The sequence below is a fragment of the Eumetopias jubatus genome, unplaced genomic scaffold, assembly GCF_037043125.1.
Source record: "Eumetopias jubatus isolate StellerSeaLion01/CBP00866 unplaced genomic scaffold, mEumJub1_p1.0 scaffold_3, whole genome shotgun sequence".
Lineage (NCBI taxonomy): Eukaryota > Metazoa > Chordata > Mammalia > Carnivora > Otariidae > Eumetopias > Eumetopias jubatus.
This window is the reverse complement of record NW_028274809.1, coordinates 190,753,464-190,770,993: the sequence shown is the minus strand read 5'-3', so window position 1 is coordinate 190,770,993 and position 17,530 is coordinate 190,753,464. Positions and strand designations below refer to the sequence as shown.

The 17,530-nt window shown below is 41.0% G+C and overlaps 1 protein-coding gene across 1 annotated transcript in view; it reads right to left on the bottom strand.

Annotated features, from left to right (window-relative positions):
* Positions 1 to 17,530, bottom strand: part of MYO16 (myosin XVI) — a 441,479-nt gene that overhangs the window by 256,827 nt on the left and 167,122 nt on the right. The window contains exons 14-15 of the mRNA XM_028087376.2: positions 14,543 to 14,660; positions 286 to 433 (exon numbers count right to left, since the gene is read on the bottom strand). Of these exons, the coding sequence (XP_027943177.2) occupies positions 286 to 433; positions 14,543 to 14,660 (266 nt within the window). The remainder of the gene's footprint in view (positions 1 to 285; positions 434 to 14,542; positions 14,661 to 17,530) is intronic.

Here is a 17,530-nt window from a genome sequence, read left to right as displayed (position 1 = left end):
AAGGAACATAAAAGTTGATATATACACTAATTATTTAAATCTGATCTGAAAACTAGGAAAACAGAAACATAACTTAATACAAACACACAAATACATGTGCACACCTCGACATTCAATTAAACTGTTACAATCCTGTTACCCCAAAGGTTGTAACCTAACAGTGCCCAATTAGTCTCTTTGACTCACCACTTCTTCTCTGAAAAATAAGAAGAAAATTTAAGACTGCTAAAATGCCATCACAACTTGAAGACAGAATTACTACATAGAAAATATGCAGTCACTTACCGGTGTGCACATAAATTATTAAGATGAAGTCCGTATTTTTCTTCAGCAGATAACCCATCCATCAACAAGTAGAAAATGAGAAAATTGCTCTGGCCAACAGGTTGTGAAACAAGTCTGGATTTCTCGAGCATATATGTATAAACTCTGGCTGGTTGAGAAAAAAAAAAAGTGATCCTGTTAAATGGCATTACTAGTTTCGTTTCCATAAATTTACACAAACTGATTAATTGCAAGAGATAATAATGCAGCCGTTTTCAAATACAGACCTTTTGAAAAGTATCAACCGGCTTTATTGTTTGGAGCAGTTTTTAGGTTTCCAGAAAAATTTAGCAGAAAATCCTGAGAGTTCCATTGTACCCTTTCTCCTTCCCAACGCACAGTTTCCCTTTTATTAACATCTTGCGTTACTGTAGTAAATTTGTTAAAATTGATGAGCCATATTGATACTTCATCATTAACTAAAGTCTGTAAATGTATGTTGGTGTTCGCCTTTTGTGTTGTACACTCTATGGGTTTTAAGAAACTCCTAACACCATGTATCCACCAGCATAATATCATACAGAGTTGTCTAACTGCCCTAGAAATCCCATGCTCCACTATTTCTCCCTTCCTCCCTCCCTAACCCCTGACACCCACTGCTCTTTTTACTGTCTCTATAGAGACATTACCTTCCCAGAATGTTGTACAGTTAGAATCATACAGTATGTAAACTGTTCAGGTTGTAATTGTTTCAGTTTCTTTCATTCAAGAATATATATTTAAGGGTCGTCTTTGTCTTTGCATGGCTTGATAGCTCATTTCCTGTATCAGCGAATAATAGTCCATCATAGGAACGTACTATAGCTTATTTATCTACTCACCTATTAGAGGACATCTTAGTTGCTGACAGTTTTTGCAATTATGAATAAAGCTGCTTTAAACATTTGTATCCACATTATGTGTGGACATAAGTTTTCAACTCAGTTGGGTAAATACCAAGGAGTGTGATTCCTAGATCGTATGGTAAGACTATGTTTAGTTTTGTAAAATACCACCAAACTGTCTTCCAAAGTGGCTGCACCATTTTGCATCCCCACCAGCAATTAACCAGAGTTCCTGTTGCTCCACATCCGTTAGCCAGTAGTTAGTGTTGTTAAGTGTTTTGGATTTCAGACATTCTAATAAGTTTGCAGTGGTATTTCATTTTTGTCTTAACTCACACTTCCTAGATGACCTATAATGTGGAGCATCTTTTCATATGCTTATTTATTTTCCCATTTGTGTATCTTCTTTGGTGAGGTGTCTAGATATTTTGACCATTTTTTAAAGTGGGTTGTTTGTTTTCCTATTGCTGAGTACTAAGAGTTCATTGCATATTTTAGCTAACAGTCCTTTATCAGATGTGTTTTTTTGCCCACATTTTCTCCTTATCTGCAGCTCATCATTTCATTCTCTTAACAGTACCTTTCACAGAACAGTCGTTTTTAACTTTAATGAAATCCAGCTTATCAATTATTTCTTTCATGGATTGTGTTTTTAGTGTTGTATTAAAAGGCACTGCCAAACATAAGGTCACCTAACAATTTATCTTACGTTATCTTTTAAAAGGTTTTACAGTTTTGTTTTTACATTTAGATTTTTGATCCATTTAGAGTCTTTTTTTTTTTTAATGTGGATGTCCTGCTGTTCTAGCATAACTTGTTGAGATGCCTATCATTTCTCCATTGAAGTACCTTTGTTCCTTTGTTAAAGACCAGTTAACTACATTTATGTGGCTCTGTTTCTGGGCCCTCTATTCCGTCCCATTGATCTATGTGTCTGTTCTGTCACCAATACCACACGGTCTCGATTCCTGCAGCTTTAGAATAAGTCTTGAAGTTGGGTAGCACCAGCCCTCCAACTCTGTTCTTCTCTTTAAATGTTGCATTGGCTATTCTGGATCTTTTAACTCTCCATATAAACTTTATGTCAACATCCACAAAGTAACTTGCTGGGATTTCTATTGGGATTGTGTTGAACCTATAGATCAAATTGAGAAAAACTGATGTCTTAACAATATTGAGCCTTCCTATCCATGAACATTAAATATCTCTCCATCTATTTAGATCTTCTTTGATTTTTTTTATCAGAGTTTTGTAGTTTTCCTCATAAAGATCTTAAAAATATTTTGTTAAATGTATACCTACGTAGTTCATTTTTTGGTGGTAGTGGAAATAATATTGTGTTTTTAATGTCAAATTCCAATTGTTTATTGCCGATACATAGGAAAGCAATTGACTTTTGCATATTAAGCATGTATCCTGCAACCTTGTTGGCTTACTAATTCCAGGAGATTTTTGTTGTTGTGATTCTTTCCAAATTTCTACAGAGATAATCATGTCATCTGTGAACAAAGACAGTTTTCTTTCTTTCTTCCCAATCTGTATATATACGTATTTTTTTTTCTTGCCTTACTGCATTAGCTAGGACTTCCAGTACAATGCTGAAAACAAGTGGTGAGCGGGGACAGTCTGACCTTGTTCTTGACCCAGCATGGAACTTTTGTGCACAAATATAATCTGACGCAAAACACGTCCTTGGGTATAACAAAAGCACCCAAAAAAGTTTTAGAATTTCCTTCATTACCGTCTTACAATTTGAAAGCACAAGTTGCATTGCTATGGTGTGTGTATATGTGTGTGTATATATATATATATATGTATATATATATATAGAGAGAGAGAGAGAGAGAGAGACGTTGATTATAAAGTGTTCTGCTGTAGGCCCCCTAGCTAGTATTGCTATCAACCAGATCAGAAGTGTACAGAGCCACACTATACAAAGACCAAAAACATAGACAATAGTCTCTCACTGTTGCAAACACTGGGAACAACCCACTGTTGGAAAGGCAAACATGACTTGAATTTATGCAGACACAATTTAATACATAGAAGGTATATTAGGAAAATTTCAAGACCTATATTGAAATCATAAAAAAGGAGCCAAGTCATGGTTTATAGCCTGGTAGTAGATAATGAAAGAGATGCCTCGATAATAAGGTTTACATCGCTATTAAGGAGTAAGACAGGTGATGTGTTTATAAAGTAGTGCATGCCCAGCGTGAATATTGTCTAGCCATCTTGTGGTTTGTTGTGACTTCACATGTACAGTAGAGAGTAATATCTATCATTTGGGGTTTCTGTCTTTAAACATTACAAAAATACAAACAAAAATAACCCATGTCATGAGAACATGTTGTTGACATTTTATTTCATAGAAGTTGAACAATGACAAAAGGATATAGGATGGGAATCACAAGCCTGATTTTGCTTCAGAGATGGGACTGGCAATACCGAAATTACTGTCAATCAACATTTATGGCTACATGTGTGGTGGGCTGAAAATCCTAGTTTTTCTGGAGTATTTTTTATTTGAATTTAGGTTTATTCTTATCATTATGAACGGCCAGTAAACAATTAAGCATTCCGATTTCAAATGCAACTGTGAATTACTGTAGTTTCCCACTCCAAAGTAAGGATCCATGGTCTATATATATATATATATATATATATTTATTTATTTATTTATTTATTTTATCAAAAGGGGGCAGTTCTTAGGAAGTCAAACGGATGTAATTATATCCTACATTTGAACTAGAAACATCATCCTGTGTAATGAGTCTGCTGATAATTATTCTAGGGTCCTGCCTCCAAAAGCAAAAATGTGAGGTCTCCTAGTTTGGTTTTACATAACAAATCTACTTGAACAAATGGAACCACTCATAGAGCTTTCCCTCTGGTAAAGTTCATTAAGTGGTCAATCCAGCCTGTCATCATGATTATTAGTGCAAAAAAAGAAAAAAAAAAAAACCCAAGACCTCAAAATTAACACTCCCTAGTTAGAAAAGTTGTTTTATTAAAAACCTTTTAGAAAAGTTGTTGTAAGTGCATAAAGAAAGTCTCTTTCAAAATATCCCTTTAATTAGTTGTCCAAAGGTGATGCTAAAATTAGAATGGGGTAGTGTAGTTTCTTTCCCATCTCTCCTTGAGTGTTAAATCGGGTGATAATTTCAAGGAGAGGTCTTAACTACTACACTTTCTTTCCTCTCTTTTTTTCTTTCTTAGGCAAATTATTTGCCGAAAACATTTTCCATGTAGTATTAATAACATTAGCCCTGCTGGAGAAGATATTTCTAAAATCACATAGGAAATGAACTGCCATAGTTGTTCCTTCCCATTATTTTTTAGTCGTCAACTACAGAAATATCAAGAGGGAATGGAGAGCTGAACAGATGTCTCCCGACCATCCTGCTTCTGTATTCAGATAAGAGGCTGATGCCCATTTGTCCCAGCCAACGCACAAGCTTTGTCTAGAGCAGCATTCACAACTAATCCAATTCCACATCATAGAGTGACTTCAGTACTTTTAATCTAAATTCAAAAGCAGTGTAATTAGTAATCATATCCCAGTTAGCTCATCTCCCACAGTGAATAAAATTGCTGTGGGTTAGCAGGATTCTGGGGAAAAAAAAAAAAAAATATATATATATATATATATATATATATATCTTAAAGGGGCTTTTAGCTAGAGGAAAACACAAAACAACCAAAAATTCAAATTTCTATGAGACCCTAATATTCTTCCAAATGGAGAAAATACCAGCCTTTTTGCTGTGTCTGAAATGACACGGAAATAAAGGAAGGAAAATGATAGGTATGGGGTTAAGGAGATTTGACTGATTCATGTAAATGTCCACACACAGAAAAAAGCTTCTTGCTGGTTTTTTTTTTTTTTTTTTTTTTTTACTTCTCAAAACCTGAATGCTTTAAAAGATGTTTTATTTCAGTAATATCCCTGACTAGAAATATACCTGTGATCCTCTATCTTTCCAGAAATCTGCATATGAATATGTTGCTCAGAAAGTTTTGGCACTGTGAAGACATACATGTTTGCAGATTATATAGGACATAATATGCAGTAAAAGTATTTTACAGAGCTATACTAATTTTTCTCAAATTATAAAAGAAAATGGAGGAAATAAATCTCCTCTCCTTCAAGAAAGCCAAATACCTACCCTCATTGCCCTTCCCATTGACTTCCAGAAACTTCCAGCACTCACTGTCATCTGCCCCACCCTTCTAGTTATAAATCATGACCAGTCAGGATCTCTCCCAGAGAGCCCCATCATGTCTTCAATTAGCAATCACCTAAAAGCACACTGTTGCTTAATTAATATATCCAAATATTCTCTCTTTCACCCTTATGCATTTTCTTTGACTTCATTATTCCAGATTAACACAAAGAGTGGTATGAGGAAAAATGCCTCAACTAGGATCCCAAGTGTGGCTCCCGGTCCTGAATCTGACATTGACAATTTCCACATTCCTCTTAACTTCTATGTCCCCATACTAAAGTGGGGGTGAAGAGATAGAAAGGTCCCAGGCTTCCTCTGGCCTCCGAGAGGAAGGGACTACCATTCAACGCACCTGCTGTGTACCAGGCCCTGAGCTGGGGCTTTTCAGATGTTGGCCTCATTTAAATTCTATTGTCAGCCTTTTCATGCTGAAACCCAATTGGCTTATCACCACTAAAAGATGCTGCTCCTCAAAGGAGACAAGACCATTTAAAGCACTCTGAAGCTTTTTTTTTTTTTAAAGATTTTATTTATTTATTTGAGAGAGAGAATGAGAGATAGAGAGCACGAGAGGGAAGAGGGTCAGAGGGAGAAGCAGACTCCCCGCTGAGCAGGGAGCCCGATGCGGGACTCGATCCCGGGACTCCAGGATCATGACCTGAGCCGAAGGCAGTCGCTTAACCAACTGAGCCACCCAGGCGCCCAGCACTCTGAAGCTTTTTTTAAAAAATGTCCAAATGAGAGTAAAATACTAAGGATAATTGATGATGCTAATAATGAAGATGAAGAAGACATCTGGTTTGTTTAAAACAAACAAACAAACACACACACACACACACACACAAACACACAAGCAAAAGCCCTAATAGATTTTCCATCCCATTTGCCTTAACTGTAAGGTTAAGTTTCCGAAGTATATAACATAGCCTTGGCATATTTATTGGGAGACATATCTGATTGTTAGTAAATTTCAGTTTCTGCTTAAATAGATGTGGGCATCTTCAGGGCACAGATAAGACAGGAGCCAAGTAGTCTCAATTCCCACATGCAGACTCTGTGCCCACCTCCCTCTGCAGACCCTTCCACACACTTCCACTTTACCAATCCCCAGGGGACAGAGTGGGCACTAAGGAGGCAGAAAATGGTTCTATTCTTACCATACACAAGCTATCGTTATGAAGAGGAATTGGATCTAATTTTTTAAAAAAGTCGAGTTAAATATTGATAGCTTTCCTTATCTACTTACACTCTCAATAATATGTGTTCTTTGTGGACATGAACAAGTTCATGATGGCTTTACACAATTTCCTCCCTGACATGAAGAATGGCTGCCTCATTTTATTGACGCTTTACATACATTCCTTAGACTCATCAATCCAACGAATACTTAGCGAGTGCCCACTCTATGGGGGCAGACCGGATCTGCGCCGCCAACAGGCTTATATCCTAATAGGAGACACAGACAGCAACTGACCTGACAAATCATGAAAAGGACACTTTCAGATTTTGACAAGTGCTGTGGAAGAAACAAGGAAGGAGACAGATCTGGAGTGAACAGAGCTGGGATCCAGAAGTCACCTTAGAAACAGTGGTTTGGGGAAGAAAGAGGGGTTTCTCTGAAGAAGTGACCTGAACTGAACCCAGTACAGTGAGAGCAGCCTGCCCACTCCAGGAGGAGGCAAGCCTCCTCCAGGCAGCCAAGAGGGAAAACCAAGCCTTGGCCTCATATACCAAGGAACTTAAGACGTCCAGTGAGGCTGGAGAATGTGGAGCAGGTGGGGCGGGGTGAAGTGGGAGGTTGGGGAGGACTCAGGTGCAGTGGGCTGTGAGGGGTGTAGTCTGAAAGAACAGGGAACTGGTCCTGGGCTTGCCACTTTGATGAGGCCAGCAAAGGGCTCTGTGGATTGAGAGGGGAATAATTGAGGCATAATCATAGCCTGACAGCAATGGCTGATTTCCGTTTCCACTGAGCTACAGAGTATGCTATCTTCTTAACTAACATTTATGTATGTAAATGAGGCAATGACTTAAAAAAAAAAATACTAGTCTAAACACCACAAAGTGGGTTTGGTTTGTCTTTTGTAGGGTGGGGTGTTCCAAACAAGGCTAAATTCAGAAAACATGGAACACAGAAGCTCAGTGGGGGGCCTCTAGTGCCCAGAGAGGAAGGGCTGTCCTCAGCTCATTAAACCAGAGGACATTCTGACTGGTGAGCCACCCAAGGGCTCCAGGATGAGAGACCACTGGGAAGTAGCGGCCAGGTCCAGAGACACGACCAGGAATACCGAAGAGGGGTGTCAGAAATGGGGTATGTCCTAAATGTCCACAATAGCCAAACCGTGGAAGGAGCCGAGATGCCCTTCAACAGATGAATGGATAAAGAAGATGTGGTCCATATACACAATGGGGTATTACTCAGCCATCAGAAAGGATGAATACCCACTATTTGAACTGACATGGATGGAACTGGAGGGGATTATGCTGAGTGAAATAAGTCAAGCAGAGAAGGACAGCTATCATATGGTTTCACTCCTATGTGGAACGTAAGGAATAGAGTGGAGCACCACGGGGGAAGGGAGGGAAAACTGAAGGAGGGTAAATCAGAGAGGGGGGCACACCATGAGAGACTATGGACTCCAGGAAACAAACTGAAGGTTACAGAAGGGAGGGGCTGGGGGGGATGGGGTAACCAGGTGCTGGGTATTAAGGAGGGCACGTGTTGGGATGAGCACTGGGTGTTATAAGCAACTAATGAATCATTGAACACTACAACAAAAACTTATGATGTACTATGTACTATATGCTGGCTAACTGAACAAGAAAAAAAAGAAAGGAAAGAAAGAAAGAAAGGAAAGAAAGAAAGAAAGAAAGAAAGAAAGAAAGAAAGAAAGAAAGAAAGAAAGAAAGAAAGAAAGAAAGAGAAAGAAAGAAAAAGAAAGAAAGAAAGAAAGAAAGAAAGAGAAAGAAAGAAAAAGAAAGAAAGAAAGAAAGAAAGAAAGAGAAAGAAAGAAAAAGAAAGAAAGAAAGAAAGAAAGAAAGAAAGAAAGAAAGAAAGAAAGAAAGAAAGAAAGAAAGAAAGAAAGAAAGAAAGAGAAAAGAAAGAGAAATGGGGTGAGGCAGGAATGAGCCAGCGTACCTGACTTGTCTTGCAGTGACTCACCGGAGCCCACAGACTGATGAGTCCCGGGAGAGCCCAGCCCGGACACATCCCAACATGCAAGCAGTCATACTGGTTTATGCAGGGAGATAAATTACCAACGACAGGACAGGGGAAGAGGGCTAGAACTGTCAGCAAAATGAGAAGAAGTAGACTTTAAGGGGAACTGAAGGACATCAAAGTGAAACCAAACGATATATTGTAAAGAAAATACTAATTTATACGAGCCATGCAGAAGAAGGCATTAGAAATATGTAAAAGCTTATTTCAAAAGAAATCATAACAGAAAAATAATCTGACTTCATTTTAGTATAACACAATGTTTTTTTAAGTCACCTTTAGTCTATAAAGACTTCAGGAGAGCAGCCTCCAAAGTTTGGAAGTTTTAGCTAACAGTCCTCATATTAGACAGTCTGATACTTTCCAAAACCACAGCTTATTTTGTTATTATTATGAGTGTACAATCCCACAATCAATCAGTTAGCAAAAGCATTAAAAGCCCGTGTTTGCTGGGATGTGGTGAATTGCAAAAATCTTTCGATCAGTGTTCACGGACCAGCATCCTCGTCCATCGTCAATGTCCCGGAAGAGGAGACAAGGTTATCACCCAACGAAGTGTCCAGTGGGGAGTTGGGTTTACCTGGGATCGGTGGAACATTCCGGTTTTGAACGTCTAGTTGCCAAACGAGGACCGGGACTACGCGCTGCATCTCGCCACACCACCTGCAGCAGCACCGCGCGCCCAGCCCACTCGCTGAGCTGACCGCAGGGGTCGGGGGTGGCGCACGCACCGCCGGTCCCCAACCACCGTCGCAGCCCTGCCTGCCCCCTCCGCGGTGAGGGGCAGCCACAGCAAACCATCCGTAGCCTCCGCCATAAGCCTGAGAAATGTTCAACTTCAAAAGTAGTTTCTCTCCAATTGGGTGAAACAAGGCTGGAAGGAACATACGAGAGCCTGGTCTGGTGTTGAATTTTCTAGTTGGGAGAAGGGGGCAAGGGACATTCACCAACGTCCATGCTGAGATCCGGCCTGGGAGCCCCGCTGCCGCGCCAAGCGCCCTTGCTGAAGAATGCTTTGATCTATTTTCCCAAAGGCTGCGGAGGCCTCTATCACATATATTTGAAGATTTAGAAACATTAAAATGGTCCTCTGAGGGCAAGACTGAAAGGATACTACTCTATCCTATGTCAAAACACTGCACATATTCTACAGTGAATAGCAACCTTACACTTTAACGGACCTTAAAAAGACCAGATATGATATTGCTCACAAGAGAAAGAACTGGGAATAGGGCATCCAATATACTCCTTGCCATTAATTTCATAAGTGCACTTGAACCTCACACCCTGAAAACCTCCCTACACTCTTAGATGATCGAGGACCCACATCGGGCTCCCTGCTCAGCGGCGAGTCTGCTTCTCCCTCTGACCCTCCCCCCTCTCATACTCTCTCGCTCCCTCATTCTCTCTACCAAATTAATAAATAAAATCTTTAAAAATATATATATAAGTCATTAGGGATTCCGACAACCATACCTGCAAATTACCTCAAAGTCCCAAGTGAAAGGTACTGGACGAGTGAAAACAAATCATCATTGGCAGAGTTTTCCTACTGTCGGTACACTATAAACTCATCTATGGGGTGATGGTAAGATGTTCTAGACATTACTCCATCCTGAGGGTGCTGGCATATATACCATGGAACTCAGAATAATTATACTGTTAAGTAAGTAATCAGATGGGGGGAAATATTGGGCTGAAAGCCACACTGGAATGTTCTTTATTAATTAAATTTTCTTCAAAATAAGAAACACTCCCCACTTTTCTATAGCTGGTGTTTCATAAAACTGAGCCTCATATTTTCTATTATGATCTGTGGCTACATCCTGATTCAGGATCTGGCACTAAGTTATAAAAGTATGAGCAACAGTATCCATAAAGGAAACATGCAGCATCTCTCAACCTTAAAATTAGTAAGAGAATCCTCCCCATCCAAAAAAACCCATCACCACTATTTTACAAAAGTTGATAATTTAAGGGAAACTCGAGACTACCATGAAGTACAAAATCAACCTGTAACCTACATTTACTTGACCTAGCTTGAGGTGTAAAAACCTTACTCAGCTTTGATTTACTATTCTAGTGAACACTTAAAATTCAGAAGCCTTTTCCAGGGGACCCATTTGAATAACTCAGCTCTCTAAAATTTGTGTGAAGTAGTTTAAATGAATATCTCTTTTGTTTTTCTTTCAGAAAAGGAGCCTGGATATCAGATGAGATTATCAAAGGTAGCATACTGGCCTGGAGCCTCCTCTAGCGCTCAGTGCATCTTGTTTGGGGGTAAGGATGAAGTTCCAAAACTGGAACTCAGTTTGAGATGCCAAGACAACACAACAGATCCCCCTTATTCTCTGTGGTGGGCTGGATCATGTCCCACAAATGATATGCCTGAGTCCTGACCCGAGGACCTGGGGACGTGACTGTTTGAGAGCAGGGTACCTGCAGACGTACTCACGTTAAGGTGAGGTCATGCCATGGGGGGGGGTGCTTCTGGACTGGTACGGTCCCCACTCTCCTGCACATCCTACTTGGTTCATTCACCTGTTCTGCCTGGTCTCTGTGGTCCCACCTTTCCATTCTGCAAATCAACCTTCGAGAGTCCACATGGTTTGATCGAGGTCCTACGTGCACTGGTTGAGCCTTGGACCCAGGACAGTCCGATGCACTGATGAGCTAACACTTCACACAACAGTATGAGCGTGTAAGTGTCCAATAAGACATAAAATACTCTTTTTTAAGACAAGATGAAGTCACCCTGGAGCAGGACAGGTCCTCCTCAGATGTGACCAATGTTTGTAAGGAGGAAGACACAGGGACAGCACCTGTGACAAGCGAGGCGGAGACCCGAGGGCTACAGCTACCAGCCAGGGAACCCCCAAGGCACCGGAGCCCCTGACCTAGACTGCAAGAGGCAAGGAAGGACTCCCCCCTCCAGACTTCCAAGAAACCACCGACCTGCTGATCCGGACTTCTCTGTTCCAAGCCACCGAGCCTGTAATGTTTCATCAGAGTGGGTCTCACATGCTCCCGCCCTTGACAGAATTCCCACACGGGGTCTTTCTTCTAGGCTGAAGGGCACCAGGGCACAATCCGCATCATCCAGTCACTCCGCTGTGCGTCGGAACCCGGTCACCAGTTACCAGGTGCTTCCTGTGTGGACTTGGGAAATGTGGAGCGTTAGGCAGCTTCTCTAGAACAACCCCGCAAAGGTCCGGTGGAGGCTGTTGGGGGCGCCGGGGGGGTCTGCGCCTTCCCGCTGCTGAAGCGCCCTGGACTGGGGGGAGAGGGCCCGAGGGTGGGGACCTCACCAGGAAGTCGCTGAGAAGTCCTTGTGATCGGGGAGGATACTTTCTCTCTGGAACATCCACCCTCTCCGTGGAGCGCGCATACAACAGATCTTCGTCCTCAAGCTCCATTCCACGCCGCAGCGAATATCTGAAAGCACTCGCCGTGTTCCCCTTGACACTCTGCTTTTCCGTGTCCTTCCACGTGCAGGCCAGAGGCGTGACGCCCGAGCGCTCCCCACGCTGATGCACATTCTCTGCACACATTGCCCCCCTTTCCCTTTCCCCAGGGGAAGCAGAGGTGCGCTCCCCTCGGAGCCTTCGGGCTTCCCAGCTCCCAGCAACGGGGTCTCAACCAGCACTGGCCCGTTTAGTAATGCGGGCTTTGCTCTTAAAATTAGAAAAAAAGAACATCACTTTGCCAGATTTTTTAGAAGAACACAGCAGGAAGCTACCAAACCAACAAGCTGGGTGACAGGAAGGGAATCGAGGATGCTGATGGGAAGAAGATGGGGAAGGGAGAACAATGTGGGGAGGGGGGCGGAGAGAGGTGGGCGCCCACCAAACCCCGGCCTGCTGCCTTCTGGGGTGGGGGGCACACCCAGTGGCCACGGGTGCCGAAGGCACCCGGCGCGTCGGCGCACGGCTCCTGCACCACTCCGAGCGCGCGCCTGGGGAGGGCCCCGGGACCCCCGGTGAGTCTATATCCGTATCACGGCGCGCTGTCTGCAGAAGCCGGAAGGCGGTACTCGCGGACCCGATGCTGCGGGGGCAGCCTGGGCAGCACGCTAGCGGAGAGGTCCCGGAGGCAGGAGGGGGGGCTCGCGGCAGCGCGTTCTCGTTGTGCCGCACACAGGGAGACCCGGACTTTCTAAACTAGCGTCCTAAATTCCGTCCGGAAGGAAGTCAACAACATCAGTAACGGATAAGACCTGCAGAAGCCTGGTATCGCATCTTCGCCTTGGAAAAGGGAACATGGAATCCAGAGCACACCAAGTCATGTGGGTGATGTCCAGACAGGTGCTTTCTCCTCCGAGCCACGTGTGCATAAAACAGTGGCCGGCTCTATGTGGCTGGAACGGTGCGTCTCAAACGTGGGCGACCACACGAGTCACTGGGAATCTTGTGAAACATAGAGTCCCGTTCAGCAGGTCTGCCTCTCCAGCAAGCCCCCCACTGTGCTGCGAGGGCTCGTCTTGGAGTCACGCACTGGAGCAAGGTGGTGGGGGAGCTGCACAGGACATCCTCCACCTCAAGGATCTAAGGCTCCAACCACAGCTCCCCGAAAGCTCAAGGGGAATTGTGCCCTGAGTTGAAGAGGTCAGGCTGTACTCCTCCCTCGGAGGGACATTCTCACTGCAGGGTTATAAAACCGAGACCTGGAAACCAGGCTTGGAGGCCCAAGGCCGTTCTCCCTCGGAGGTCTTCCTAACACAGTGGACCTTCCAACAGAGCTCGTAGTCAGGGGCTTTTAAAACATAACTTTCCTGTTGCAGAATTTAAGCTGCTAACTTCAACATCGAAAATTATCTCCTCTGACTCCTTTTATGCATTTTTTCTTACCCGATTACATTTAGTAATAATGGATTTTGACAAACACTTACTGCAAAAATACAGGCTTTTTGTTTCTAAATTAGGGTCAAAACTAACTTTTGTTTCCTGAAGAGCACTTGAAAACACCAAATAAGATTGATCTCTGTCTAAAATCATTACACTTAGCAATCGTTTGTGTGCTAACAGCTGTTATTAAAGTTTCTACAATACTTGATTCTCCCAAGTGCATTAGGCACCCCACCTATAATTCTATTCAGATGGTTAATTTGCATGGATAATCTGTTTTGATTAGAAAGATGAAAATCACAAGTGAATTCTAAATTAGTTGAATTTTAATTTTTTAAGTTTTTTAAAAGACTTATTTACTTATTTTAGAGAGAAAGAGAGAGGGAGGGAGGGAGAGAGCATGAGCAGGGGGAGAGGCGGAGGGAGAGAGAGAGAGAGACAGAAAATCTCTAGCAGACTCCCCACTGAGAAGAACCTGAAGCAGGGCTCAATCTCATGACCCTGAAATCATGACCTGAGTGGAAATGAGTCAGAGGCTTAACCGACTGAGCCACCCAGGTGCCCCTAAATAAGTTGAATTTTAAATAAGGGCTTTTCATAAAGTACACATTAAATATTTAAACAAAAAATATAGTTCTGTTTGGCTTTAATTGGGTGGTTATTTGTTGTTTTGACTTGTTTTAATTCAATCGTTTTAAAAACATAGATTCAGCTTTATTTAAAATAGATTTCAATGTCTGTTGTATGAAGGAATTATATGTACTCAAGTAATACTTTATTTTAACTGAGTAAGTGAGTCATTTCTCTGTTCAATAATTAGGACTCATTTCAGCTATTTTTGGTTTGGTTCCATATTATATAGTTTATACAATAATCATCTTGAAAAGGTTCACCTCACATTTCTGAGTATTTTTCAATTCCCAATAATTTTAGAACTCCTAACCTGGCATCTCAGATGTGCACATTCAGGCACACACATACACACACACACACACACACACATGCACGCACGCACGTGCATGGTCCCTGTTGCCGCCACATTTGGTGTTCCTCTGCCCTCTCCTGGTAGCTCCTGAGATCTGCCTTTCTTAATTTTATTCTTACCTCCAGTTAGGTGTTTTTTCCTCTCGCAGAACTGCAGTTCAAAATACTTTATGAAGCAACTGGACAGATCATTAAGCGTTGTCTTGGCATGTCCAAAGGCTTCCAAGATGCACATGACCTGTAGCAACATGGAAACATTTACTGAGCTCATTTTTTTAAAATAAAGGGAATGACAGCAAAGATACAGAAATATCCCCTTATCTAAGAGGTTCTCTGTTGTTTGTATGATACCATATTGAATTTTTACAGTCACTCTTTCTTCAACGGCAAACTACTAGTATCCTTTGCCTCAAACTTAATAAGATAATGATACACAGAGGATTTCCCTTGGCTTTGCTATCTCTTCACACAAACATAAACAACTCAACACATATTATTAAGGCTTTTAGACTTAATAGGACAGCAGAAATGCTTTTGTGGCTTTGGAGGGGAGGAATTAAATTTAATAGAAGTGATAGTGAGAATTTCTTTTGAAACAAATGAACTTAAAACATTTGCTTCTAGCCTTCTTTTGAACGGGGATTGACACACACACTCTTTCAACCCCAAGCCTCCACATGTTCTCTCCTGTTCTCTCCCACAGAACAGGAATAAGAGCTCTAGATGAAGCTCTTTTACTCAGTGTGTCTCACCACCAGTGTTCTCTTTCAGAGGGGGAGTTAGGGCTTTACGATGCTGTTAACAAAGATCTTCAGATCAACCCTGGCATCTGAAAGTCTTTCCTGACATGCTTCTTTAAACCCTGACTATAGAGAAAACACCATTTCTTATCACAATCGATTGTGTCTGTGATGATGATGATGACCAAGCATTTCTCCAGAAAGTGAAAATCTGGAAGGTTCAAAGTATTTTTCTGTACCTTTCAAGTCATGGATGTGAAATGCAGTTCCTGCATCAGCCACAAGGAGACGCACACTAACACATTACTTTATTGATACAGTGGTTTCTTTATAATTTCTGGTGATAGTAAATTTTGAGAATTTTATTCTAAGTTAAAAAAAACTTTGCTGCTACTCTTTTACTTTCTGGATACTGCTCTATTAAGGTATTTGGTTCACCTGGAAGTATTTTATATCTTGAAAGATTATAAAATACTTTGATTCTAATCACAAATCCCAAGTGCTAAAAGTTGTGGTAATAGTAAAATACCACAAGATTGGTTTTTGAACTTTTGAACTTTTGGAGGAAACATGTTGAATCTTTACAGAAAGCCCAGGATTTAGGTCTCTTTGTAATAACCTAATTTTAGAGATCATAACAGTGAATCGATAGTAATGATGGCAGAAATATATTCTGAAAAATAATTTGAAATAGTATTTTTAAAGGTCCTGCTTTTTGCTTCTTTTCCAATAGTTCAATATTAAAGAAATATATTGTGGAATTAATAGTGTAAGTAAATCACATTTTCAACATGTAAATTACATTTAATAATCATTTAAAAATTCGTAACAAGGATTAGAATGAATTTTTTTCAAGTATTCTGGCTTCTAGCTATTTTGGTGCTATATCTGAAAATAAACTGGCTTGTTATTATAGAAAAGAGACATAAAAGATAAAGAATAACATGTGCTCAAACAGGAAATAGAGGGTAATGGTTCAATACATGTGCTTTGGAGTGAGAAGTAGCTGCCCCCACATTCCAGCTCTGCTAGTAACAAATTATATGATATTAAGCCAGTTTCATGAATTCCCAGAACCACATTCTCCTTTATTTTAACACAGGAATAACTCCTTCAGTGCTCATCAATGTCAACTGTACAAATTCTCAGCTTGGTGCCTGGTACATGGTACGCATCCAACAAATAACAACGATTAGTTCTATTTTTGTTAATAATAGTAGCAAAATTTACTCTGTGTCAAGCATTATTCTAAAGTTTTTTATATATAACCTATATAAATGAAGTAATACATAAAATTATGTATACTCTATACACACATAGGTATACATGTGTATGTACATTTATGCCTATATTTATTTTGATGCTCACAACTAGTGTCTCCGTTTTGTAGAAAAGGAAATGAGAGCTTACATAATTTCCCCAAGGTTGAGAGCTTGGAAATAGTGGAGCTGGGATTTGAACTCAGGCAATCTCTCTGCGAAATAAGGGGTGCTTCCTCACTGGGTCACAGGCCGTGACAGCTGGAACCACAGTAAGGACATAGAAAGCTTCAAACTATAGGAAGCTAAACCCACTGAACAAAAGGCAAGAGCTCATACGGCAGTCTTGCACTATGCTCTGTTGATCCATAATTCAAGCTTCAGATTCGGGTTATACCGAAATAACCTTTTTTATCTTTAATTATCCCTTTGGCCAATAGGTGGCACTAAATAACAATGTGTTAAGAGAAATACCAAAAAAAAAACCCCAAAAAACAACAAAAAAACAATGCACAACTGTTATTGTTCCACTGCTCACCTTAACTTTGAAAGAAAATAATGAGAATGTTGCACAGCAGCAAGCTTTAAATAAAAATATAGCAAAGGGAAGTAAGTAAATATTTCCTAAGTAGTCCCCGGTTCAAATTTTATTGGTAAGATTTTTTTTTCTATTTACAGTTGTATGTTTTTTTCTTCTAAAGCTTTAATAGCTGTATCTCTAAAAGCTATGCACTCCTATTTTGGTAGTTAACGTACGGTATTTTCTGAGAGCAAAAATCTGTGGCTTCCTAGATAAAAAACAACGGCTTAACCAAGTGGAACCCCATCACTCTGCTCTGTAAAAGCAGTTACTCAATAAATGTTTATTTAAGCAATTTAAATGGAACTGAATGTTCCTCCAATTTGAAAGTCATCTGGGCCAGAATTAGTGAAAAGTACCAGGCAGTTGGTTTTTTCCCCCAACACATGATTTTTATGTTCCAATAAACCTATCGCCACAGAAGTCCCCTGCTTCTCCAGTTTGAAATTCAAATATGAAGATTTAAAACGGCAGCCTTCTTCACGGATCTTAGCTGTTTTGAAATTGTACGGGGGAAGCAGAAGCCACC